The 25,798-nt window shown below is 43.2% G+C and overlaps 1 protein-coding gene across 1 annotated transcript in view; it reads left to right on the top strand.

Moving 5' to 3' along the window:
• The window catches only part of LOC144607205 (unconventional myosin-Va-like), a 94,982-nt gene that overhangs the window by 1,812 nt on the left and 67,372 nt on the right, over window positions 1-25,798 (top strand). Inside the window, exons 2-7 of the mRNA XM_078423886.1 lie at window positions 7,464-7,574; window positions 11,408-11,579; window positions 16,418-16,562; window positions 17,796-17,952; window positions 18,646-18,789; window positions 23,379-23,460. Of these exons, the coding sequence (XP_078280012.1) occupies window positions 7,464-7,574; window positions 11,408-11,579; window positions 16,418-16,562; window positions 17,796-17,952; window positions 18,646-18,789; window positions 23,379-23,460 (811 nt within the window). The remainder of the gene's footprint in view (window positions 1-7,463; window positions 7,575-11,407; window positions 11,580-16,417; window positions 16,563-17,795; window positions 17,953-18,645; window positions 18,790-23,378; window positions 23,461-25,798) is intronic.

Below are 25,798 nucleotides of genomic sequence, written 5' to 3'. Positions count from 1 at the left end.
TTGAAAAATAGAATTATAATCAATACTTGGATAAAACAGAACTTTTTAATGTACAGCACGGGAACAGGCGCTTTGGTCCACGGTCTCTGCTCAACATGATGCCATGACAAATTAATCTCCTCTGCCTGCACATGATCCATATCCATCTATTCCTTGCATATCCACGTGCTTATCCAAAAGCCTCGTAAATGTTCCTTTTGTATCTGCCTCCACCACCACCACTCGAGCGTTCCACTCTGTAGTTAAGCATCTCCTTTGAAATTTGCCCCTTTCACCTTGAAGCTACACCCTCTAGTCTTTTACTTCTCAATGAATCTTTAAAGCCTTTTAAACTGTTTAACTGCAACCCAGAAAGTTTGACTTGATAGTTGGGGAATGATGCACAGCATTAGCTTCCCTGGGTTACTTGACAAGACATCGACAATGCATTTGAGAGTGAAGTGGTTCTCTTTGGAGAAATGGCATCGTTTGACATTCTTCAATGATAAGGTCAAACGAATGCTCTTGGGACTCAAGTAGAACAGTGAATTGGAAGCAACATTGTATGTCTGCACTCGGGCGTTATGAGGAAACCCGGAAGTAGCTTTCACGCAAAGCTATCCAGATACACGTCTCTCACGTGAAGGCAAAATTATGGTGCTTGCACGGTAAATGAGAGGCAAATGCTTGGGTTTGTCCCTTCAAGTGCAAACGATTATTTTAAAATATATAGAAAACTCTCAATTGCTGCTAAACAACCTTTGTCACTAAAAAGCCAACAAAAAATCCTTCCTTCTGTTCAAACATTGTCTATCACTTAATCTGATCACTTCATTCCTGCACCACCTTTCTGTCTTGGATCTGATGCTTGATTAAATATTCTCATGCCTACTACCAAGTTTGGGTTCCGCCTAGCTCCAAGGAGCCTTCAAACGAGTTGAAAAATGGTGCTTTGCTTGGCCTGTCCAGGCAGATCCCAAATCATTTGTATTCTAAATCCCTTAAAACCTGATGCAAAAGCTCGTAAAGTCTCAGTTGCGTAACACTGTTTGCAGACACAAGAAACTACAGATGCTGGAGTCTTGAGCAAAAGTGTTGGAGTAATGGGTTAGGCAGCATCTGTGGAGAGAATGAATATGTGACATTTCTGTCCGGGATCTTTCTTCAGACTCAACAGAGAGGGAGCGGTAAAGGAGAGAAAGAATCACATTGGAGAGAAGAGGAGAACTTCTTCAAAATACACTGAAGGCCCACAGGCTGAAATGTCACCGATCCATTCCCTCCACAGATGCTGCCTGACCTGTTGACTTACTCCAGCACATTTGTTATTAGCTCAGTGAACACTGTTTACTGTGTGCAAAGCCTGTGGTCTTTGGGGGATAACAATGAAGTGCAAGTAAGGTTTTGGTTAATTTTCAACTAATATTTGACACTTTTCCAAGTATGCTTAATGGAAGAGTTGATATTCATAAACGCAGAGGCACAACAGATCCCATCACTCTGAAGTCTCAACCGACACATCATTCTGTGATTTCTCCAGCAAATATTGTTTTGAAATGATATGAAACATTAATGGGGCTTTGAAGTGCAGCTTTTGGCTGCAATGTGTTATCTTGTCTGTAGCTGATGTAATACCAGAAATGAATATTAACATCTTAATACTATCTGTGTCTTTGCTTCCCAGCTTTTCGATAAAATGAATTTCATAGAGCATTAATTATTGATTCCACATGATGAGCTAACCGGCTGATTGTGACTGTTTGGCAAGTATTGCATTTGGATAAAACCAGTCGTGCACCTTAATCAGTTTGTGCAATTAAATATTTTTTTACTCTTCCAACAATGTTCTCCAATGAGCCAAGGCTGACACCTAATTTATTTCTGTAAAATACTTGTCATTCTGCTTGTAGACAACGTGGATGTATTCGGAGCACAAAGCCAAGTCTTTGAATATTAAAAAAAATAAATTCTGGGAGATGGTCCAGGATCCACTTTGTGGGGTAGACTGGAGACTTCCCCTTGAGAGGAATGAGGAGAATGCTGTCCATCATTCCCCCAATTGGTCAGTGTTTTGTCTTCGGTGGATGCGATTGAGAGATTTATTTTCCGCTGCTCCAGGGGTACTGCAGCAATACAGTCCAATCATTTCCACTCCGGTTATAGTATTGTTATTGCATGCAATAATTTTAAATAATTGCATATTGCCAGCTGTTGCTAAAGATGCTCTGCTGCCTCTTAATTGCCTCAGATTAAAATCTTTTGTGCTAAATAGCTAATAAATGATCACCAGGCTGTTTGAAGCTCCTTGTTCACTTTGGAATGGTGCATGACATATTTTGTAGGAAAGACACAAAATACTGGAGTAACTTAGCGGGTCAGGAAAACATGTAATAGATCATCTTTCCGGTCAGGATTGAGTTTTGCAGCGTGGAAACAGCCCCTTCGGCCCAACCTGCCCACACTGGCCAACATGTCCCATCTACACTAGTCCCACCTGCCTGCGTTTGGCCCATATCCCTCCAAACCTGTCCTATCCATATATTCTTCAGAAATTTGTTTTGTGTTCACTGTGGGACAGAGGTATTAGCTGTCTCCAACCTGAAATGTCACCTTTCTGTTCCCTCCCCAGATGCTGCCAGACCCACTGTGTTCCTCCAGCACTTTTATTTTGGGCAATTTCTTGTATTTTTGTTCATGCACAAATGATGCAAAGTGGTAATTTTGGAATATTTTAATATCATGGGAACAGATGCAGCAGAAATGATGTTGAGAAGGGGGTCCAAATTCACTTGGACAACCTCTGACATCTCTCCCTATTCTTGATCTCCAGGCTACTGACACTGATATCTGCTCCAAGCCCGGACTCCCACAGTTATCTGGACTACACCTCCTCCCACCGTGTCTCTTGCAAAGAAATGCTATACGTACTCTCCATCCCTACCACATCTGTGTCCACCCATTGCTTGCCAGGTTTTGCCCTATCTCTCCTCTCTTCCAGCTAGCTTTCTTTGTCTTCCTTCTACCCCGCTTCCCACACCATCAGTCTGGAAAAAGGTCCCCACCCAAAACATCACAAATCCATGTTCTCCAGAGATGTTGCTTGACATAGAAACATAGAAAATAAGTGCAGGAGGAGGCCATTCGGCCCTTCGAGCCAGCACCGCCATTCATTGTGATCATGGTCCCAAATCAATCCCCTGTTGACTTACTCCAGCACTTTTGTTATTTTTTGTTCCTTGTGCTGCATCCTTGGCCACCAGTCCCATGATGTTTTGGCTAACTGTCAGTATCATTGATCAAGATGATGCTTGGGTTTAACAGCCTTTCACCAAAATCCCAGATATCCTGTGATCAACTCCCTTCCAGCAATTACCAATGGGTTTTTTCAAGTCAGTAATGAAGGATAGAAAACTAACAAACGTGGCCTATGAAATGGTATATCATTTGATTGGTGTGGTTCATGAGAGATTTGTATCTCCCGATTTTTCTGCAAAAAAAACTAGAGATTATAAGTTAATATGGTCTCCTGTTCTGCAAAATGTCTTGCGACCTTTTTCATTCGGACCAGAAATGTCACCTATCCATGTTCTCCAGCGATACTATCTGACCCGCTGAGTTACTCCAGCACTTTGTGCCCTTTTAGCAAGTTAAATGACTCACTAGTAAGTTTAAATTGGATTGAGATTTTATATTTGCAACTGGGTACATTGGCCAAACTATATGTGAAAGATTGGGATTTTTTTTAATTTGAGTTCCTGCATCTTTATTTTTCCCTTTGCTGGATTGAAAATCATTTCATTTGCACTTGGCCTTGGGCACGGTCCCAGTTTGAAATAATGAGCTTCGTGCATTTCCACTGATTGCAGACATTTGACGAAGGTCTTGAAATGTAAAGCTTTCAAAATGACTTTGCATATTAACATTCATCATCTGACTAATGCACACTCTTGTGCCATTAAAGCTGGTAAATGTTTTATTCAGTTGTGGAGGACTAAGTTCTCTTTTTGTGATAAGCCCTTTTTTTGGCTGTTAAACTGAAACAGGTTTACTACACATTGAAATGCATCAATGGGCAATAATATACAACCAAAGCCATGCTTGTTACTTTCATATTTTCAGCAATCAATTAGAGTCATGGTCATCGAGTGATACAGTGTGGAAACGGGCCCAATTTGCCCACACTGGCCAATAATGTCCCAGCAACACTAGTCCCACTTGCCTGCACTTGGTCCTTCCAAACCTGTCCTATCCATGTACCTGTCTAACTGTGTCCTAAACAATGGGATAGTCCCAGCCTCCACTACCTCCTCTGGCAGCTTGTTCAATACACCCATCACCCTTTGTGTGGGGAAAATTTACCCCTCTGATTCCTATTAAATCTTTTCCCCCTCACCTTGAACTTGTGTCCTCTGGTCATCGAATCCCTACTTGGGCAAGAGACTCTGTGCATCTACCCGATCTATTCCTCTCATGATTTTGCACATTAATAAGAAATTATGTGTATTCTCTTAATCCATCCCACATTGGTATCTACATTTGCCCTATCAATGCAATCCTCTTATTTTCGGTGCATATCTGTTGACCCCAAAGCAATTCATTTGAGCTTGCTGAGAGTGGTAAGGGATTAATACAAAGTGCTGGAGGAATTCGGCAGGACAGGCAGCATCTGCCGGATGGTGGAACCACGGCCCACGTCGGAGACTGGATCACCCGCCGGGGACTATCCCGCTACAGACTGAGGACATGCGGACCCAAAACCCTGCCTGGCTCACCTGCCTCTGATCGAGGATCCTCAGTATTAAAGGACATTCTTTTAGGAAGGAGATGAGGAGAACTTTCTTTAGTCGGAGGGTGGTGAATCTGTGGAATTCTTTGTGACAGAAGGCTGTGGAGGCCAAGTCAGTGGGTATTTTTAAGGTAGAGATAGATAAATTCCTGATTAGTACGGGTGTCAGAAGTTATGGGGAGAAGGCAGGAGAATGGGGTTAAGAGGGAGAGATAGATCAGCCATGATTGAATGGCAGAGTTGACTTGATGGGCAGAATGACTTAATTATTTTCTTATTCCTTATGACCCACGGGAACCCACCTGGAAGGCCAGTGAGCAGACCGGCTCTGGGAGAGAGTGCAGGGCCTCGACAGCTGGAGGCTCTGCAGCAGCCTGGGGCTCGGCTGGTCCAGGCGCCACTCTCAGAGGCCGAGCACGTGGACTGGACGCAGCCTGCAATGGAGGAGAACACCAATGGCTATGCTTGGCCAGGCCTACCCAGCAACGTCGCCAGGTCAACAGACCTTCATGGTCAGATCAAGATCCCTGCACTTACAACAACTGGGACTTGAAAATGGCGCCAAACTGGCGACGTTGTAGACTGGATTAGTGTACTACTGCTGTACATTTCAACTGTATCTGAGATGCTTTTGCATAGTGATACTTGTATACAAATGACTTTCACTGTACCTCTGCCATACCATACCATCTGTGGAGGGAATGATAGGTGACATTTTGGATCAGAACCCTTTGAAACGTCATCTGTCCATTCTCTCCACAGATGTTGCCTGATCTGCTGAGTTCCTCCAAGTTTCCGGCTTCTGCAGTCTCTTGTGTCTCCATGCAATTAAAAAGGTGCAGAAGGGAAATGGTGGTTGTATATATAGCACGGTTTTATAAAGGAATTGCAAGTGGGCGGTAATGGAAATTTATCCTAATGTAGTACAAAAATAGTATTGCCCTTTTACCCTGAGCTGTGATGCTGTAATTGGGACTCTGTTGTTATGGTAACAGCTAGGCTTTTGGTGATGAATGCCAAATTGTACTTGCATCCCACCGGTGCTATTGATGTTTTTTGTGGTACGGTAATTTTTAAAGTTGTGTGTATTTTGAAGACATGTGAAATATTGCATTTGATTGCAAAGACCAACTCTGATCCAAATCTAATGTACAGACACCATACTGAAGATCCAATACTTCACCTTTGGAATGGGCCAGTCTCTGTCATTGGAGGCCTGTCGCTTGGTTTTAGTTTAGAGGTACAGCATGGAAATAGACCATTCAGCCCACCTAGTCACCGCCGACCATTTATCACTCGTTCACACTTGGGACCATATCTGAATAAGGATGTGCTGGCTCTGGAGAGGGTCCAGAGGAGGTTTACAAGAATGATCCCAGGAATGTGTAGGTTAAACTATGATGAACATTTGTCGGCACTGGGCCTATACTTGCTGGAGTTCAGAAGAATGAGGTTGGACCTCATTGAAACATATAGAATAGCGGAAGGCTTGGATAGAGTGGATGTGGAGAGGATGTTTCCACTAGTGGCAGAGTCTAGGACAAGAGGTCATAGCCTCAGAATTAAAGGACGTTCATTTCGGAAGGGGATGAGGAGGAATTTCTTTGGTCAGAAGTTGGTGAATCAGTGGAATTCTTTGCCACAAAAGGCTGTGGATATTTTGAAGGCACAGATAGATAGATTCGTGATTAGTACAGGTGTTGGAGGTTATTGGGAGAAGGCAGGAGAATGGGGTTAGGAGAGAGCGGTGGATCAGCCATGATTGAATGGCAGAGTAGACTTGATGGGTTGATACTTGACGGGCCAAATGGCCTAATTCTACTCCTATTCCTTATGATGTGGGAGGAAATCGGAGCACCCAAAGGAAACCCATGTGGTCACGGGGAGAAAGTGCAAACTCCACACATGGCCTCTGAGGTCTGGATCGAACCTGGGTCTCCAGTCCTGCGCGGCAGCAGGTCTACCAATTGTGCCAGTGTGCCACCCTAAATTTGTTGATGTAAAGAGTGGAGGAAAGAGACTAGATTAATTTCTCAGGATAAGTGGACTATTTTTTCTTGGATAATGCTCTGAATGGATGTGATTTGTATGGACAATCCTATCCTGGATGCCCAAGATTAGGATCAAAGCTGGGTCTCTGCTGCTTTGAGGCAGCAGCTCTACCAGCTATGCCAGTGTGATGCCCTTGTGCAGATATGAACAGATGATGCATAGTAACATTTTTCAAAAATGTTCTGAGGTATTCGCCAATTATTTTGACGACCTTTGGGATTTACCTCCACTCTGTATTTGGTTACAGTTTACCTTTGGTAATTTGCCATTAATTCAAATGTTGTAACAGCCCATTTGAACATAGACCAGCATCGTACTTGGCTTTCATTTTTCGCTCGGTCTCCTTTGGATACAACCAAAAGTAACTCTTCATAAAATGGAGTCCAACAAAAAAAACTCTGTTATGATTGTTAAAAAAAATAAAATTGGTCCAGATGTAGAGGTGGTAATAATGGTGGATTAACAATGTGCCTGCCTCTTTAACATCCAAACTATTAGTTAAATCTGATCCTGAAATTAAGCCCAATGAAGTCAATTTTGGAAGTGGAGAACTAAACTGCGGCTGTACAGCTGGTTTAGGCTCACCAATGGGTGCTGTATTTTTAAACTTTGGTCATCAATTAAGTTGTGTGATATCTTGTTTTAGTCGACCAAAGTATGGATTCCTGACCCCGAGGATGTGTGGAAATCTGCTGTGTTAATGACAGATTACAAGGAAGAGGATTGCAAACTCCACCTTGGATTGGAAGATGGAACTGTAAGTTGAAACCGTGCATAATATCTTGTACCTTCCCATTTTAAGGATGCAAAATAAATCTTGGAGATTAATGTTCGGGATTCCTATTTCCTGTTTTCCATTGATGTTTCAGCATTGAATGTACTTTGGGATATGTAGGATATTTTAATTCCTGAATATCTTAAATATTTGACTTGGGTTTAAGGTGAGAGTGGCAAGATTTTAATGGGGAGCTGAAGGGCAACTTTTTCACAAGGTGTTTGGTGGTTATATGGAATAAGCTGCTGGAGGAGGTAGTTGAGGCTGTGCAATAACATTTGAAAGACATTTGGGCAAGTGCACAGAGTAACAGGTTTAGAGGGATATATGAGCCAAACACTGGCAAATGGGATGAGCTTAGATGGGGTATCTTGCTCGGTGTCGATGAGTTGGGCTGTTCCCATGTTGTTTGACCCTATGCCTCTAAAATAACTGCACAGCAATTCTTGAATGCTATAAGATTTGCCTTCTATTTGAAGAAATTGCTGAATTTGGATCGATGCTATTTTCTGAGTAGATTGACTCTGGTTATTGCTGATCAGATGTCCTGCCTTATTATCACTCTGTTCCTGAAGGGTTGTTCATGATTATTTCTATTAAAAGTCCAATCAAAGCCTCGACATTGGAGGTAAGAGGAGACTTGGCACATGGCGGATCATTTATCAAATACAAATTATTTTGTATTTTAAATGCTTCGAAAATAAAGTGCCTTGAAACTTTGGACGCTGAGTAGGTAGGGGTGGGAAATGAAGAGGAACTGGGTGATGGGAGAGGTGTGTATGTGTGAGGGAGGGAATAGTTCAGGGGTTTCAAGTACCATTTCAAGTAAAACTCCCAACTCATTTTTCTTTCCTCCCCATGTGCACGTTTCTCCCAACACTCCTAGAATTCTGTTTCTTTCTCTTTCTCCGAAGAGTCTTGTAGCACAGAAGCAGGTCCTTTGGCCCAGCTCATCCATGCTGACCAAGATGCCCCATCTAAGCTAGTCCCATTACCTGTGTTTAGCAAATATTCTTCTAAACCTGCATTTTAAATGCTGTAATAGTACCTACCTCAACTACCTCCTCTGGGTGGAACAGAGATAAAGTGGTAGAGTTGCTGCTTTACAATGCTAGAGACACAGGTTGGTCTCTGACTATGGGTGCTGTCTGTATGGAGTTTATATATTCTCCCTGTGACTGTATGGGTTTTTTTCTGAGTTGCTGCAGTTTCCTCCCACTTTCCAAAGACATGCAGGTTTCTGGAAACATAGAAACAGAAAAATAGGTGCAGGAGTAGGCCATTTGGCCCTTCGAGCCAGCACCGCCATTCAATATAATCATGGCTGATCATCTAAAATCAGTACCCCGTTCTTGCTTTCTCCCCATATCCCTTAATTTCTTTAGCCCTAAGAGCTAAATCTAACTCTCTCTTAAACACCCAGTGAATTGGCCTCCACTGCCTTCTGTGCCAGAGAATTCCACAGATTCACAACTCTCTGGGTGAAGAAGTTTTTTCTCATCTCAGTCCCAAATGGCCTACCCCTTATTCTTAAACTGTGACTCTAGGGATATTGACTTCTGTAAAATATTGTCCCTCGTGTCTAGGATAGCACTAGTGTATAGGTGATTGTGTCGGCACAGACTTGATGGGTCGAATGGCCTGTTTCAATGCTGTATCACTAAACTAAACTCTGACACCTCATAGCATATACCTACCACCCTGAGTGACGAGGTTGGCCCTTGGGTTCCTATTAAATCTACCCTCCCCCTCCCTATTGAGTCCCCATTTCACTTTTACCTCCTCCCCATCCTCTCCCATCCATATACCACTGTCTAGCTTTGCATTTAATTCTTCCTCTCCTTATCTGGCACCTTTTTTAAAATCTTGGCCTTGGTTACCATCTCCACCCATTGGTCAACCACCCTCCACCCCCTCACCTGTATCCACCTATCTCTTGTCAGACCACCCCACCCCTTCCCCGCTCCTCCAGCTTTCTCTCCCCACCATCCGTCTGAAGAAGGGTCCCAACCTGAAACGTTGCCTTGTCCATTCCCCCCACAGATGCTTCCTGCCTTGCTGAGTTTTGTTAGTTAGGATTGTAGGGTGTGATTGCATTCTACAATTTGCATGAACTAATGCTCGTCAGCCAAACGTTGCAACCCAATGTTGGCTTGCTTTAAGGTTCTTATTTAGTAAACATTTCCAGTTTCCATTATAGCATGAGTTTCCACTATTTGTATGGCAACTGAAGTAGAATCTATTGGCAACATGGGTACATGCCATTGTAGATAAAGTAAGTGGTTTATATTTAGTTTAAACTGCAGAACATAATTAAAATCAGTGTTGTGACAACTCCTGAACTCTGTGCTTTCTGAATGTTGGAGGCTCGAAAGATCTTGGATAAAGCAGTTAGATTTGTGACTTCCCTGTTTGAAAAGGTATCACAAAATGCTGGAGTAACTCAGCAGGTCAGGCAGCATCTAGGAGAGAAGGAATGGGCGACGTTTCGGGTCGAGACCCTTCTTCAGACCTGTTTGAAAAGGTCAAAAGATAAATGATGCGCACATTTAACGCTCAGTGTTAGCTTGGATACATTGAAAATGAAGTGTGGCACAGTACCACTTAGTGGAGGGTTTTTGAATTTGTCACTGCACTTTGACAGAATGGAAAATGTTCAGCAGAGAGCATTGTTTTGCGTTTGCTGGATAGTGCTATGGTTATAATAAAACTCAAAACAAATAGACTCAGTTTGATGTACATTTGAATAATGACCTAGTTAATTTGGTTAAACCCTAGACTGAGTATTCTTTCCCCCCAATCTGTACACTGTGGACGGCTCGATTGTAATCATATATTGTCTTTCCGTTCACGGGTTAGCACACAACAAAAGCTTTTCTCTCTCTAACCTATGACACCGCAAGCCTTTGGGATGTGGGGAGGCAACTGGAGCACCCAAACGAAATCCACGTGGTCACGGGGAGAATGTGCAAACGTCATACACGGACATCACCTGAGGTCTGGATTGAACCTGGGTCTCGGGCATTGTGAGGCTGTGGCTCTACCAGCTGTGCCACCGTGACTTCCTTTTGTATAAGGGGAACTTGCTACAAAACCATGGGATGGTTGTGGGTTAAACAGAGGTCTGGGTTGTAAGGGTGAGAATGTAAGGTAAATGTGCGTATTGAGTGCTGTTGAAATGTGTACATTTATTGATCATGGGGCAGAACTAATGGGAATGTTGTCATCTCAACTCGGCCAAAGATTGTTATTTTGCTGGAGAAACAGTCTTTTGTATGTTCAGTTCTGTCTCTCTTTGCCTCATTGGTTGGCTGTAAAATAAATCCTTCTAATAATATGAAGGAATAACTGGGGGTTTCTTTGTCCAATATTTCTTCCTCAACCACCAATTGCCGATGGGTCATTCACTCCATGAAGTGGCCAAATTAGCACAATTTGTGTGCTCCAACCAGCAATATTAAGCTGGGCTGTAAAGCATTTTGTGTGCTCTGAGTTTCTGGCAACCGCTGACAATTATAGACTTTTTCTTTGGCTGGCAGCTGTGAATATTATAAATTCTCTTGGATAATTTGCAATTGGCAGTCTTGTAGAACATCAGTTGTTGCAAAGTCTTGTATCGTGGAACCACGGATCCCAGAACTGGGATCCGTCCAAAGAAGGGTCCCATCCCGAAATGTCACCTGTCCATTCCTTCCACAGATGCTGCCCGACCCACTGAGTTACTCCAGCACTTTATTTATGCCAGCAGTGTTTTCCCAGATGGGTTGTAGGATGATGGAAGTTCATGCCGGAGGCTGTTCTATGTTTTGTTTCAGGAAATGGAGTATCCAATTAACCAAAACACTCGGGAGTTGCCGTATCTGAGAAACCCGGACATTTTAATGGGTGAGAATGACCTGACCACACTCAGTTATTTGCATGAGCCTGCTGTGCTTCACAATTTGAAAGTGAGATTTGTGGAGTCTAACAGCATCTATACGTACTGTGGTAAGTAAATGAAAGTGTCTGCTTTTCTAGCACGTACTATCAGACTAGTAGGATTCCTATTACTGAGAGAATAGACCTCTGGTGGCTAGAATCTTTGTTCATAATCATACGTATGGAAACAGGCCCAACATGCCCACACTGACCAACATGTCCTGTCTACACTAGTCCCGCCAGCCTGCGTCTGGCCCATATCCCTCTAAACATGACCTATCAATGTAACTGCAAACATTGCTACTGTCCCTCCCTCAATTACATGCTCTGGCAGCTTGTTCCATACACCCACCACCCTTTGCATGGAAAAAGTTAACCCTATAAAATTCCTATAAAATCTTTCCCTCTTCACCTTAAGCCTATGCCTTCTGGTTCTCTATTCCCCCACTCTGGGCAAGAGACTCTTGTGCGTTCTGCTTCTGTTCTCTGAGGATGGGTGTGTGATTAAGTCCCTGCTGATTCTGAGCTGATGACTTGGATATGATCTTGGCTTGGGTGCCTTTATTTTTGAGCTGGTAACATCTCCTTGACAGTAGGTTTAAAAACTCATTAGATTTTCTAATGAAATGTTTATTAATAATGTGCATTATGAAATGAACCCGTTGCTTTTGCATAAACTTTGCATTTGGATTTGCATAAAACTAGTTGGGATGGGGGGGGGGGGGGGGGGGAGAGGTTCTGACTGTCTATCGTATCTATACTTCTCATAATTTTGTATGCCTATCAACATTCCCCTCAACCTCTGTTCCAGAGAAAACAATCCATCCAATCTCTCCTTGTAGCTTAAACCCTCTAAGGATAGCGGAGTGAGGGGGTATGGGGAGAAGGCAGGAACGGGGTACTGATTGAGAGTGATCAGCCATGATCGCATTGAATGGCGGTGCTGGCTCGAAGGGCTGAATGACCTACTCCTGCACCTATTGTCTATTGTCTATTGTCTAACCTCCTGCACCCTTTCCAAAGCCTCCACAGCTTTCCTCTCATGGGGCGACCAGAACTGCACACAGTACCAAATGTGGCCTAACTAAAGTCCTATAGAGCTGCATTATGATTTCCTGACTCTTGTGTTCAATTCAAAAGGGAAGTAGACCATATGCCACCTTTATCACCCTATCTATTTGTGCTGCCGCCTTTAGTGAGCTACAAACCTGGACTCCAACATCCCTCTGCACTTCAATGCTGTTAAGGGTTTTACCATTAACTATTCCCTCTCCTTGCATTCATCGTCCCAAAGTGCAACCACCCATTTTTGCAGCTGAACTATATCCTTCTGACCTTCTGACAGAATTTCTCACTGTCTGAAACTTCTCATAGCTAACCTACTCTCCAAACAATCTACATTTACATCTCTGTGTGTGTGTGTGTGTGTGTGTGTGTATATGTATATATAGTGTAAGAAAATAACTGCAGATACTGGTACAAATCAAAGGTATTCACAAAATGCTGGAGTAACTCAGCAGGTTAGGCAGCATCTCTGGAGATAAGGAATGGGTGACGTTTCGGGTCTAGACCCTCCTTCAGATTGAAGAAGGGTCTCGACCCAAACGTCACCCATTCCTTCTCTCCAGAGATGCTGCCTGACCTGAGTTACTCCAGCATTTTGTATTTTATATATATATATATACATATACACATACGCACACACGCACACGCACACACGATTCCTGTGGAACTCCACTGGTCACAGACCTCCAGCCAGAATATCCACCTTCCTCCACAATCCTGTCTTTGAATAAGCCAGTTGTGAATCCATACGACCGTCAGCATGAATCCCAGCATCTTGATCTTTGTGTTAATGTTAGACAAGACATTGCTGTGAAAGATCACCAGGTTTGTTTGTACGTTATTGGCACTCGGTATCGATCGAGCTGGGATTGCTCTTGGAGCGTAAGTTGAGCAAAACTTTATAACTAGTTTTGTGAAAGTAAATGAGAAACTAACATTACTGATGAAAACTGAGACCTGTTTGGGTAAATGGCAAAAGTAGCAATGTGGACCTGAGCAATTGTTTTAGTACCAGTTAAGATTTGGAATGGATTGGCAGAATGATAGAAGCTAATTCAATAGCAACTTTTATAAGGAAACTGAATATGTGTCTAAGAATTTGCAAAACTCTGGGAACCAACAATGCTGGACTAATTGGGTAGTCCTTCAGGGAGCTGGGTATGAGTGTGATTTGAATGGTAAATTGTTCAATTCAATTAAAATAATTATTAATGCGTTCACTGCCAGAGGTGTAAAGTCAAATTTGCTCTTCTGTCAGTACATGGATCGATTGATGAGAGTACCAAGTCTTTTCTAGCTTTTTCCTCCATGTTACAATCAATCTGATGAAGGGTCCTGACCTGAAACGTCGCCTATCCATGTTCCCCAGAAATGCTAGCTGACCCACTGGGTCACTCCAGCACTATTAGATAGATTCGTTTATTTTAATATATCAATCAATTCAAAGCTGCCCGAGCACCATTTCTTTCTCTAAACACCAAGGAATATGATTAGATGTTAAACTGCCTAGAATGTTGCCCAGAGTAGGGGAATTGAGGACCAGAGGACATAGTTGAAGGGGAAAAGATTTGATACGGATCTGAGGGGCAACTTTTTCACCCAAAGGGTGGTGGGTATGGAACAAGCTGCCAGAGGAGCTCGGTGTAGTCATTAAGACCAGTGAGGCAGGTATTATAGCAACATTTGAAAGGCACTTGGGCAAGTACATGGATAGGAAAAGGTTTAAAAGGATATGGGCCACATGGGGTTAGATTAGATGGGGCACCTTGATTAGCCTGGATGGGTTGGGCCGAAAGGCCTGTTTCTGTGCTGAATGACTTGACCCTTTACCCACAGGTACTAACATTACTGCTTTCAACAATTTTTGAACCTTTTGGAAACTTTTGCAATAGTAAGTGCCCTGATGTTTTGTAAAGGAAACTGGTTCATACATTGTACAATGCATATACTTTTTGGCAGAGGAATTGGCAAGTGGACGGGAAAGGTAACTTGTCGGTTCTAACATGCTGTGCCAGTAGAGACCATTCGTCTGTTGTGTTGTCTAACTAGGGACTCGTTACTTCCTGCACAAAGTAAGTAATGCAGCTGTGTGGGGCGGAAAGGATTAAAGTTGATCTTGCTGCACAAGCAATGGCTTTGGCTGGAAGTTGGGTTGGATGTTTGTGTGGAAGAGGAGGAAATAAATGTTTGTTTTGAGGAAAACAATTGGGATTTGACGGGGAGATTGGGGAGGAAACAGATGAGGTTTACCAGAATGTTGCCTGGATTAGAGGATATTAACTGAGGAAATGTTGGGCTGATGTGGATTGTTTTTTTCTGAAATATTAGAGGTTGAGGGGAGACTTAAAGCATATAAAATTGAAATGCATGGACAGGTGGATGGTCAGAATCCTTTTCCCAAGATTAAATTACGAAAGACTTGGAAGACATAGCTTTAAGGTGAAAGAGGCAAAGTTTAAAGGAGTTGTGCAGGGCAGGTCTTTGTGCATAGTGGTGGGTGCATGGAATGTGCTCCCAAAGATAGTGGAGGTAGACACAAGAGCAAATCTACAGCACTGAAAAGGGATTTGGATCAAGATCTTAGTTAACAAATGCAATAGAAATCTTAGCATTTGTGAACCAAGATAACTTTCCTCATAACTTTAAAAACATCAATACTTTTAAAAGTTATCGATCATCATTGCTGATGGAGGTAGTGTTGTGATGGTTTCCTTCATTGCAACACTGGCTTTTCACAAGTTACTTAATTGCTTATGCCCTTTGAAATGTGCAAATTTTATGAATCAAAAGTGCAGGAAATGTAGAAAAACTGGCTGATCTGGAATAGTCAGCTTGGCAAACTGAATCTAAACTTTGCTCAGTGTTGGGTACTTCTCTGGCTAAAAGTTTGTGACACGTGGTGTACCAGTGAGATTGGTGCTGGAGCCTTTGTTGATGACTTTAATATGAATGCAAATGATATGGTTAATATGTTTGCAGTTAACATGGAAATTGCCAGAGTCTCAGTTGGCAGAGAAGGTTGTCGAAGGATATATATTGTGTAGAAAGTTGGGCAAGGCAGTGGCAAATGGAATTTACTACAGACAAGTGAAGTAGGCACTTTGCAAAGTCAAATCCTTGAGGCATTTGGAGTCGTTGAGAGATACGACGTGGGAATGGGCCCTTTGGTCTGCCGAGTCCACACCGCCCAACCTGTGCACTACTATCCTACACACTCGGGGCAATTTCAAGAAGTCAATTGACCTAAAATTTACACGTCTTTGCAATGTGGGACCATCAGGAGAAAACCCACAGTCACGGGGAGAACGTACAAACTCCAAACAGACAACACCCGTAGTCAGGATTGCACCCAGGCCTCTGGTGCTGTAAGGTAGCAACTCTTCCGCTGCACCACCCCAGGGATTGTAAACAGCAGGGATTGTAGGAGCATTGATTTACAGAGACCGTGGGTGCAAGGTCATAACTCCCTGAAAGAAGTGGCCCAGGTGGATGGGATAGCAAAGAAAGCATTTGGTATCTCTCAGAATTTTGCCTTCATAGGTTGAGGCATTGAGTACAAAAGAGTTGGGACTTTGCATCTTTACAAAACGCTGATTAGCCTGCACTTGGAATGTTGTGTGCAATTCTGGTCACCGCATTATAAGAAGGATAAGGAGAGTGCAGAAGAGATTTCACCAGGATATTGCCTGGGATAGAGAATTGCAGTTACGAAGACAGACTGGATAAACTGGACGCAACAGAGAAAGTGCACTGTTAATTGGCAACCAGCGACTAATGGTTCTGCTAACCTCTTCAGAAACTTTCCTCAAGTGAGCTGCCTATTCTAAATTTTCTCTTTAAAGGTATTGTTCTGGTGGCCATCAATCCATATGAGCAGCTCCCTCTTTATGGCGACGATGTAATTTACGCTTACAGTGAGCAGGATGTGGGTGACATGGATCCCCATATCTATACGGTAGCCGGGGAAGCGTACAGGCAGATGGCAAGGTAGGTGCGGGGGGGGGAGCCTTGAACGCACTGCCCCGGGCCAACCGAGGGGAAAGATCTGTCTTTAAAATGTAAAACGTCCAGTTGAATAGTGACGCAATAGTGCGAGTTGGCATGGCAACCTCTTCCAAGGTGCAGCACAAGAAGATTGAGGGGGGATCTTATTGACTTCATTGGCTATATTTAAGAGGGGGTTAGATGTGGCCCTTGTGGCTAAAGGGATCCGGGGGTATGGAGAGAAGGCAGGTACGGGATACTGAGTTGGATGATCAGCCATGATCATATTGAATGGCCTACTCCTGCAACTATTTTCTATGTTTCTACAATGATGCAGCTAATAAAACATAGCCCCGCGGTCCCAGTGTCCAGGGCCAATCCTGATGGCGTTGAGAGGGAAAAATAGATCAACCATGATTAAATGGCGAAGTAGACACCATGGGCCGAATGACCTAATTCTGCTCCTGTCTCATGACGTTATGACCTTTGGTGCTCTTTGTCTGAATTGTCTTTGGTTACATTCAGGACTTCTGGCTTCTTTGTACTAATATTAGGGTTATTAATGAATTTTAGTTTATATATATAATGTCCATGTGTAATAGCTCCATTTTCCCATGCCGACCAAGATGTCACGTCTACACTAGTCCCACCTGTCCACATTTGACACATGTCCCTCTAAACTGTCCCTATCCATGCATCTGTCCAAATGTCATAAATGTGGCTCTTGTATCTGCCTTAACTTCCTCCTCTGGCAGCTTGTTCCGTATACCCACCTCCATCAGTGTAGAAAAAACTACTCCTTGGCCTCCTATTAAATCTTTTCTCTCTCGCCTTTAAACATATCCTCATTTTTTATTCTCCTGCCCTGTGTAAAAGACTGATGGGGTGAATGCACACACAATTTCTCTAAAGCTTTTGTACACCTCCATAAGGTTGCCCCTCAGCCTCCTGCACTCAAAGGAATGAAGTCCTCGTCTGCCCGACCACTTCCCTATAGCTCAGTCCCTCTAGTCTTGGCAATGTCCTCATAAATCTTCTCTGCTCTCTTTCCAGCTTAATGTTCAGGGAATTGAATCTGCCTGACCGCTCAACCATTTCTGTTCGCAGTTACACTTGTTTTACAGAGAGGTTTTGCCCAACACTGACAGGCCCAGTAATAAATCAATGAGCCCAATTCTGTTCTGTAGCTAGTGTGTTGCAGAGTGGAACCAGGAATGAATGATCTAATTTCAACAGGGATGACAAGAACCAATCGGTTATAATAAGTGGTGAATCGGGAGCAGGGAAGACCATGTCTGCTAAGTGCATGATGCACTATTTCGCAACCATTGGTGGATCAGCGAGTGAAACTAATGTGGAGGAAAAATTTATTGCATCCAATCCTATCATGGAGGTATGTGCCTGACCCAACGAAAGACTTCAACCACTTTCAATACTTCAGATTCATTGTTTTCATTATTCAGCTCAGGAAGTAGTAACTTGGTAACTAAGACCAATAGAGACACACAGAATTCCAGATAGACACAAATTGCTGGAGTAACTCAACGGGTCAGGCAGCATGCCTGGAGAAAAAGAATTCTCAATTCAGAGTTCAGAGGCCAAGGGGGAAGGAAAAGGTTCTGACTGTCTTCCAGTAGTGCACCAGTGAGCTATGTCTGTGTAACAGGAGCGCGTTGAAATGTTCACTCTGCGCATGCGCATTGTTCCATGCCACAGTTTGCACCTCTTAAACTCATATAGTCTGTTCATGCATTCCCTTTCTTAAAAGGCTCGTCAAACTATAAAGGTTTTGAAAAAAAAAAAGCCAATTTGATCTGTCTTTTAGAAGCCTTGATCTGTTTTTTGAAATTAAAGCTTTTAAATTTCTAAGACTTGAGGATTAAAGTTCAAAGAACACATTTTTCAAAATGAAGTACTTAAGTTTCCACATTTAAACTGTTGTCAACATTTCACATTTCGAATCAAAGAGTCGGCTCCCAGTCTGAGCTTCCCTTTAATGTTTTCACTCTGCATTTAAGTATTGAGCACATTTCCAGTAGTAAAATGTAAAACATTGGCTTTATTGTATTTCTTTTTCTCTCTCCAGGCAATTGGAAATGCCAAAACTACAAGAAATGACAACAGTAGTCGTTTTGGGAAATACTTGGAGATTGATTTCAATAGGCTGTATCACATAATGGGAGCAAACATGAGGACATACCTGCTGGAGAAATCAAGAGTTGTGTTCCAGGTAAGGGATTCATTCCACACCACCCATTTTAAATGAGGCTAATGACACACACCTTGTTTCTGACCTTATTTTTGATCTTGCAATCACACCAAATTTCTATGTACAAAATTGATTTGAATTGAAAATGTGCTGGGCACTTCATATTCATTGAAGAATGCCGAAGAGCTGGTGGAGCTGCTGCCTTGTAGCACCAGAGACCCAGGTTTGATTCTGAACTTGGGTGCTGTCTGTATGGAGTTTTCACGTTCCCCATGTGACCGCTCGGGTTTCCTCCAACATTCCAAAGACGTACAGGTTTGTACAGAGGTATCAATAGACAATAGACAATAGGTGCAGGAGTAGGCCATTCAGCCCTTCGAGCCAGCACCGCCATTCAATGCGATCATGGCTGATCACTCTCAATCAGTACCCCGTTCCTGCCTTCTCCCCATACCCCCTCACTCCGCTATCCTTAAGAGCTCTATCCAGCTCTCTCTTGAAAGCATCCAACGAACTGGCCTCCACTGCCTTCTGAGGCAGAGAATTCCACACCTTCACCACTCTCTGACTGAAAAAGCTCTTCCTCATCTCTGTTCTAAATGGCCTACCCCTTATTCTTAAACTGTGGCCCCTTGTTCTGGAACATGTTTCCTACCTCTAATGTGTCCAATCCCCTAATTATCTTATATGTTTCAATAAGATCCCCCCTCATCCTTCTAAATTCCAGTATCGGCCTCTGCGAATTGCCTCAAGGGTGTAGGGAGTGGATGAGCAAGTGGGATATCACAGAACTCGTGTGAATGGGTAACCAATGGTCTGTGGGCTGAAAGGGTGGTTTCCATGCTGTATATCTTTGTACGAATCAAAAACCCAATGTTAAATTTATGGATATTAAAACTGGTCTGCAGATTAAAAGCTGCATCTATTAATACATCTACATTTAATGGAGTTCCTGAACAAGATTTTGCTTAATTATAATTTTAAATTATGATCAACTTTCTTTGTGCATTAATCAACTTTGTACATGACTGCAGTGTGAATCTTGCTACATGAGAAAATGCTATTCTGAGCCTGGACCTTTCATTTGCAGTAGAGTCATTGACGTGTTGAAAGATTTGCTCTCTTCCAAATCTGCTAATGCCAGCTCTTTGGCAAGGTTTTCAAAATTAGCTCTGCCAGAACCTTTTCTACGTAATTCTCTTCAATTGATGCTTGTAATGGTTGTAAGGAATCCGATTTTGCCTTTTTTTGGGGTAGTGTTCAGATCATCATAGCCTCTTTAGTCATTCAGCACTGACAATAGACAATAGACAATAGGTGCAGGAGTAGGCCATTCAGCCCTTCGAGCCAGCACCGCCATTCAATGCGATCATGGCTGATCACTCTCAATCAGTACCCCGTTCCTGCCTTCTCCCCATACCCCCTCACTCCGCTATCCTTAAGAGCTCTATCCAGCTCTCTCTTGAAAGCATCCAACAAACTGGCCTCCACTGCCTTCTGAGGCAGAGAATTCCACACCTTCACCACTCTCTGACTGAAAAAGTTCTTCCTCATCTCCGTTCTAAATGGCCTACCCCTTATTCTTAAACTGTGGCCCCTTGTTCTGGACTCCCCCAACATTGGGAACATGTTTCCTGCCTCTAATGTGTCCAATCCCCTAATTATCTTGTATGTTTCAATAAGATCCCCCCTCATCCTTCTAAATTCCAGTGTATACAAGCCCAATCGCTCCAGCCTTTCAACATACGACAGTCCCGCCATTCCGGGAATTAACCTAGTGAACCTACGCTGCACGCCCTCCATAGCAAGAATATCCTTCCTCAAATTTGGAGACCAAAACTGCACACAGTACTCCAGGTGCGGTCTCACCAGGGCCCGGTACAACTGTAGAAGGACCTCTTTGCTCCTATACTCAACTCCTCTTGTTACGAAGGCCAACATTCCATTGGCTTTCTTCACTGCCTGCTGTACCTGCATGCTTCCTTTCATTGACTGATGCACTAGGACACCCAGATCTCGTTGAATTCCCCCTCCTCCTAACTTGACACCATTCAGATAATAATCTGCCTTTCTATTCTTACTTCCAAAGTGAATAACCTCACACTTATCTACATTAAACTGCATCTGCCATGTATCCGCCCACTCACACAACCTGTCCAAGTCACCCTGCAGCCTTATTGCATCTTCCTCACAATTCACACTACCCCCCAGCTTAGTATCATCTGCAAATTTGCTAATGGTACTTTTAATCCCTTCGTCTAAGTCATTAATGTATATCGTAAATAGCTGGGGTCCCAGCACCGAACCTTGCGGTACCCCACTGGTCACTGCCTCCCATTCCGAAAGGGACCCATTTATCCCCACTCTTTGCTTTCAGTCTGTCAACCAATTTTCTATCCATGTCAGTACCCTACCCCCAATACCATGTGCCCTAATTTTGCCCACTAATCTCCTATGTGGGACCTTGTCGAAGGCTTTCTGAAAGTCGAGGTACACCACAGCCACAGACCTTCACCCCCAACTTGTCCATGTTGACTAAGGTGCCCCTTTTAAGCTTGTCCTAGTTTGACCCATATCTCACTAGACCTGTCCTATCCATATATTTGGCTGCACTATTTCCTCTGGCAGCTCGTTCAGCATGCTCAATCCTCTGTAGAAAACTTTCCCCTCTGGTTCCTGTTAAATCTTTCTCCTCTAGCTTAAACCTTAGCCCTCTCGTTCTTGATTTCCCCTTTAGTTTCTCCCATACCTGGGGGGAAAAAAGACTCCATGCATTTACCCTATCTATTCCCTTATAATTTTATGCACCTCGACAGGATCATCCCTCTGCCTCCTGCACTCTAAGAAATAAAGTCCCAGCCTGTCCCACCCCTCCTTGTACCTCAGTCCCTCAAGTCGTGGCAACATCTTCGTGAATCTTCTTTGCACCCTTTCCATTTTAATGGCATTTGACTTTTTTGTGTAATATTCATCTTGCCTTGTACTTGAACGTTTTGGTCAATTGTCCGAAACTTTTTTGGCTTCTGATTTATCAACCAATTAATAATTCCCCAGTTTTTTTTTTTGGAATAGCTTTTGTTAAGACTTCTGCAGTCTCTTCGTGTAGTTAAATGTTTCTCTCTAATGTCATGCCGGGAAATATCATCTACTGGAACTCCAAGGACTTGAAATCCTAAAGCTTTTGTTTGTTTACACTGATTTGTAAAGATGTGATTTGACTTTTTCAGGATGGAAACAGGCCTTCTGGCCCAGCTTGGCCACACAGACCAATATGCCATATCCAAGCTAGTTCCATGTTTGCCCCATGTCCCTCTAAACCTTTCATATCCATGGTGTCAAACTGCATGGAAACAGGCCTTTCAGCCCATCGAGTCCATGCCAACCAAGATGCTCCATCTAAACTCTCCCATTTAGCCCACATCCCTGAAGCCTTTCCTATCCACATACTCATCCAAGTGTTTAAATGTTATGGTGCCTGCATGAGGTACCGCCTCTGGTAGCTCATTCCATATATCCACCTGCCTCTGAGTGGAAAAAGTTACCCCTCTGATTCCTATTAAATCTTTCCCCTCACCTTAACCATATGACCTGTTGTTTTTCATTCTCTTGTGGTGGGTAAAAGACTCTGTGCATTCACCGTATCAATTCCCCTCCTGATCTTGTACATCTCTCTCAGATCACCCCTCAGCCTCCTGTGTTCCAAGCAATAGAGTCTGAGCATGCCAAACCTCTCCTGAAAACTCAGGCCCTTGAGTCCTGACAATTGCCATGTAAATCTTCTCTGCACTCTATCCAGGTTAATGTTTTGTATTTATTGCCTTTATTTTACAAATCCAAATATCCCAATGCATGAACGATTGCCTCACCAACTCTATCATCTTCAAACACTTGTACACAAGCAGCCAAACTCAGTCTGCTCCTGTGCCTCTCTCCACTCACCAACAGTTGCTGTAATTCCTTGCCGCTGTTAGAAACATAGACAATAGGTGCAGGAGTAGGCCATTCGGCTCTTCCAGCCAGCACCACCATTCAATATGATCATGGCTGATCATCCAGAATCAGTACCTTGTTCCTGCTTTCTCCCCATATCCCTGGATTCCGTTAGCCCTGAGAGCTAGAACTAACTCTCTCTTGAAAACATCCAGTGAATTGGCCTCTACTGCCTTCTGTTGCAGAGAATTCCACAGATTCGCAACACCCTGGGTGAAAAGGTTTTTCCTCATCTCCCTCCTAAATGGCCTACCCCTTATTCTTAAACTGATCCCTGGTTCTGGACTCCCCCAACATGGGGAACATCTTTCCTGCATCTAACCTCCTCAATCCCTTAAGAATTTCATAGGTTTCCATAAGATTCCTGTACTTGCCCCAGGGTTCATAAGCGATGGGAGCCAATTTAGACCATTCGGCCCATCGTCTACTCTGAATTCAATCAAGCTGATCTATCTCTCCCTCTTAATCCCATTCTCATGCCTTCTCCCCACAACCCCTGACACCTGAACTAATTGAGTTATGGGCACTCTTAGTGTGCTTCATGAGCCTTGAATGTTTTCCTCTCCAAGAGTGACAGGATTCAAATGGTATCAATGACGTTTTAATTTTTCATTTCTTAGGCAGCAGAGGAGAGGAATTACCACATTTTCTACCAACTCTGTGCCTCGTCTCACCGGACTGAGTTTTCTGAATTGGCTCTTGGTTAGTATTGATGGCGCGCAAGCAAGCGTGTAAATTGATTTTGGGTGTATTAAGTGGTCGTCTGCTATATTGATTGTAGTTCTGCTCTTTCCCAGTGTGAAGAGGGGTCCTAACCCCAAACGTTGTCTGTCCATTCGCTCTACAGATACTGCCTGACCTGCCGAGTTCCTCCAGCACTTTGTGTTTTGCGTGTTTATAATCCTTAAGGCTTTGTATTTATGCATGTTTAAAGGCAAATTTCAATAACTGAGGCGTGTAGGAAGAAATTGCAGATGCTGGTTTAAACCAAAGATGGACATAAAAAGCTGGAGTAACTCAGCAGGTCAGACAGCATCTCTGGAGAAAGCGAATAGGTAATGTTTTGGGTTGAGACCCTTCTTGAGGAGTGGCTTTACTATCTGATTGCTGCCCAGTTAATTGCTCAGCTTCAACTTCTGTGAAGGTGGTACAAAACAAAGTAATGAGAGCTGCAGTAATAAAGAATGTCAAAAGATTTGACTGGACAGCGCATTGAAGATTGATCCCACCCACATTGACCACTCCGTATTTATTGTCAGAGTGATACAATGTGGAAACAGGCCCTTCGGCCCAACTTGCCCGAACCAGCCAACATGTCCCAGCTGCAATAGTCCCACCTGCTTGCGCTTGATCCATATCACTCCAAACCTGTCCTATCCATGTGCCTGTAACTGATTCTTAAACATTGGGATAGTCCCAGCCTCAACTACCTTATCTGGCAGCTTGTTCCATACACCCACCATCCTTTGTGCAGAAAAGTTACCATTCAGATTCCTATTAAATCTCTTCCCCTTCACCTTGAACCTATGTCCTCTGGTCCTCAATTCCCCTACTCTGAGCAAGAGACTCTGTGCATCTACCCGATCAATTCCTCTCATGATTTTGTATACCATCTCGAAGATCTCCCCTCATCCTCCTGCGCTCCATGGCATAGAGACCCAGCCTACACAACCTCTCCCTATAGCTCACACTCTCTGGTCCTGGCAACATCCTTGTAAATCTTTTCTGAACCCTTTCAAGCTTGACAATATATTTCCTATAACATGGTGCCCAGAACGGATCACAATATTCTAAATGCAGTCTCATCATTCAGTCATTTAGACTGCATTCTAAATGAAGTCTCATCATATAACTCGTCAGTTATACAACTGCTACATGACCTCCCAAAGTCTATACTCAGAACCTCTATTCTGATTTTATTTGGGACACTCACTTTGACTTTTTAAGTGGTAGTTTTCCACATTTCTTGACATTATCATGTAATTTGACCATTGTATTTCGATTCTATAATCTAGTTTCTGATCCAAGGTTGCATCTATTTTTTGACGGAGTTGTTTTGTTCAATCTCACTCTTGCTTTCTCTTAATACTTTTTCCCACATAATTACCATAGAGCTCAGAAATTGGACGAGATTTTCTCCTACTTTGCATGTGTAGTTCGTGTCTTTAACATGACATTGTTTAGCTCTGGTTTTCATAAGTTCCCAAGTGATAGGAGCAAATTAGGCCATTCGGCCCATCAAGTCTATTCCACCATTCAATCATGGCTGATCTATCTTTCCTGCTTAACCCTACTATCCTGCCTTCTCCCCATAACCCCAGACATCCATGCTAATCAAGATGCTCTGTCTGCCTTAAAAATATCCATTGACTTGGCCTCCACAGTCTTCTGTGTCAGTCAATTCCCTAGATTCACCACCCTCTGACTAATGAAATTCCTCCTCATCTCCTTCCGAAAGAAACATCCTTTAATTCTGAGGCTCTGACATCTGTTCCTAGACTCTCCCACTAATGGAAACATCCTTTCCACGTCCACTCTATCCAGGTTTTTAGTTAACAAGTAGCTATGGACTGATAAAGGTTGTCTTCCACCAAGTCACATACAAAAATGCAAGTGCTGTGCTGTGACCATTCTACTTGTAGTTACTTGACGACTAAACTTCCACGTTTTCTTTAAGCGAGGTAGGAAAGGAGAGATTGTTGGGGAGAGACATGATTGAAATCATGTGTTCGTAGATACCATCTGCTGGTAGTAGACACTTCCTGGATGAGGAAGGATTTTTTTGTATCCCATTTACATGGACCATAGGTTTGAATTGTGCATCTATTCAGAGCATTGTATGCAGTGTTGATTACTCCTTTAAAGAAAGTATGTGGAGGGTTTGGAAAGTGTTGCAGAGGAAGTTTACCATAATCATGCCTGGGTTAGAGGGCGATGGCTACAGGAAGAAGCTGGATAGACTTGGATTGTTTTCTGGAATGCTGGAGTTTGCGGGGCGACCTGATAGGAAGGTATAAAATTGAGGCATAGATAGGGCAGA

This window comes from Rhinoraja longicauda, chromosome 28, assembly GCF_053455715.1.
Source record: "Rhinoraja longicauda isolate Sanriku21f chromosome 28, sRhiLon1.1, whole genome shotgun sequence".
In the NCBI taxonomy this organism is placed as follows: domain Eukaryota; kingdom Metazoa; phylum Chordata; class Chondrichthyes; order Rajiformes; family Arhynchobatidae; genus Rhinoraja; species Rhinoraja longicauda.
This window is presented reverse-complemented; position numbering and strand designations above follow the sequence as displayed.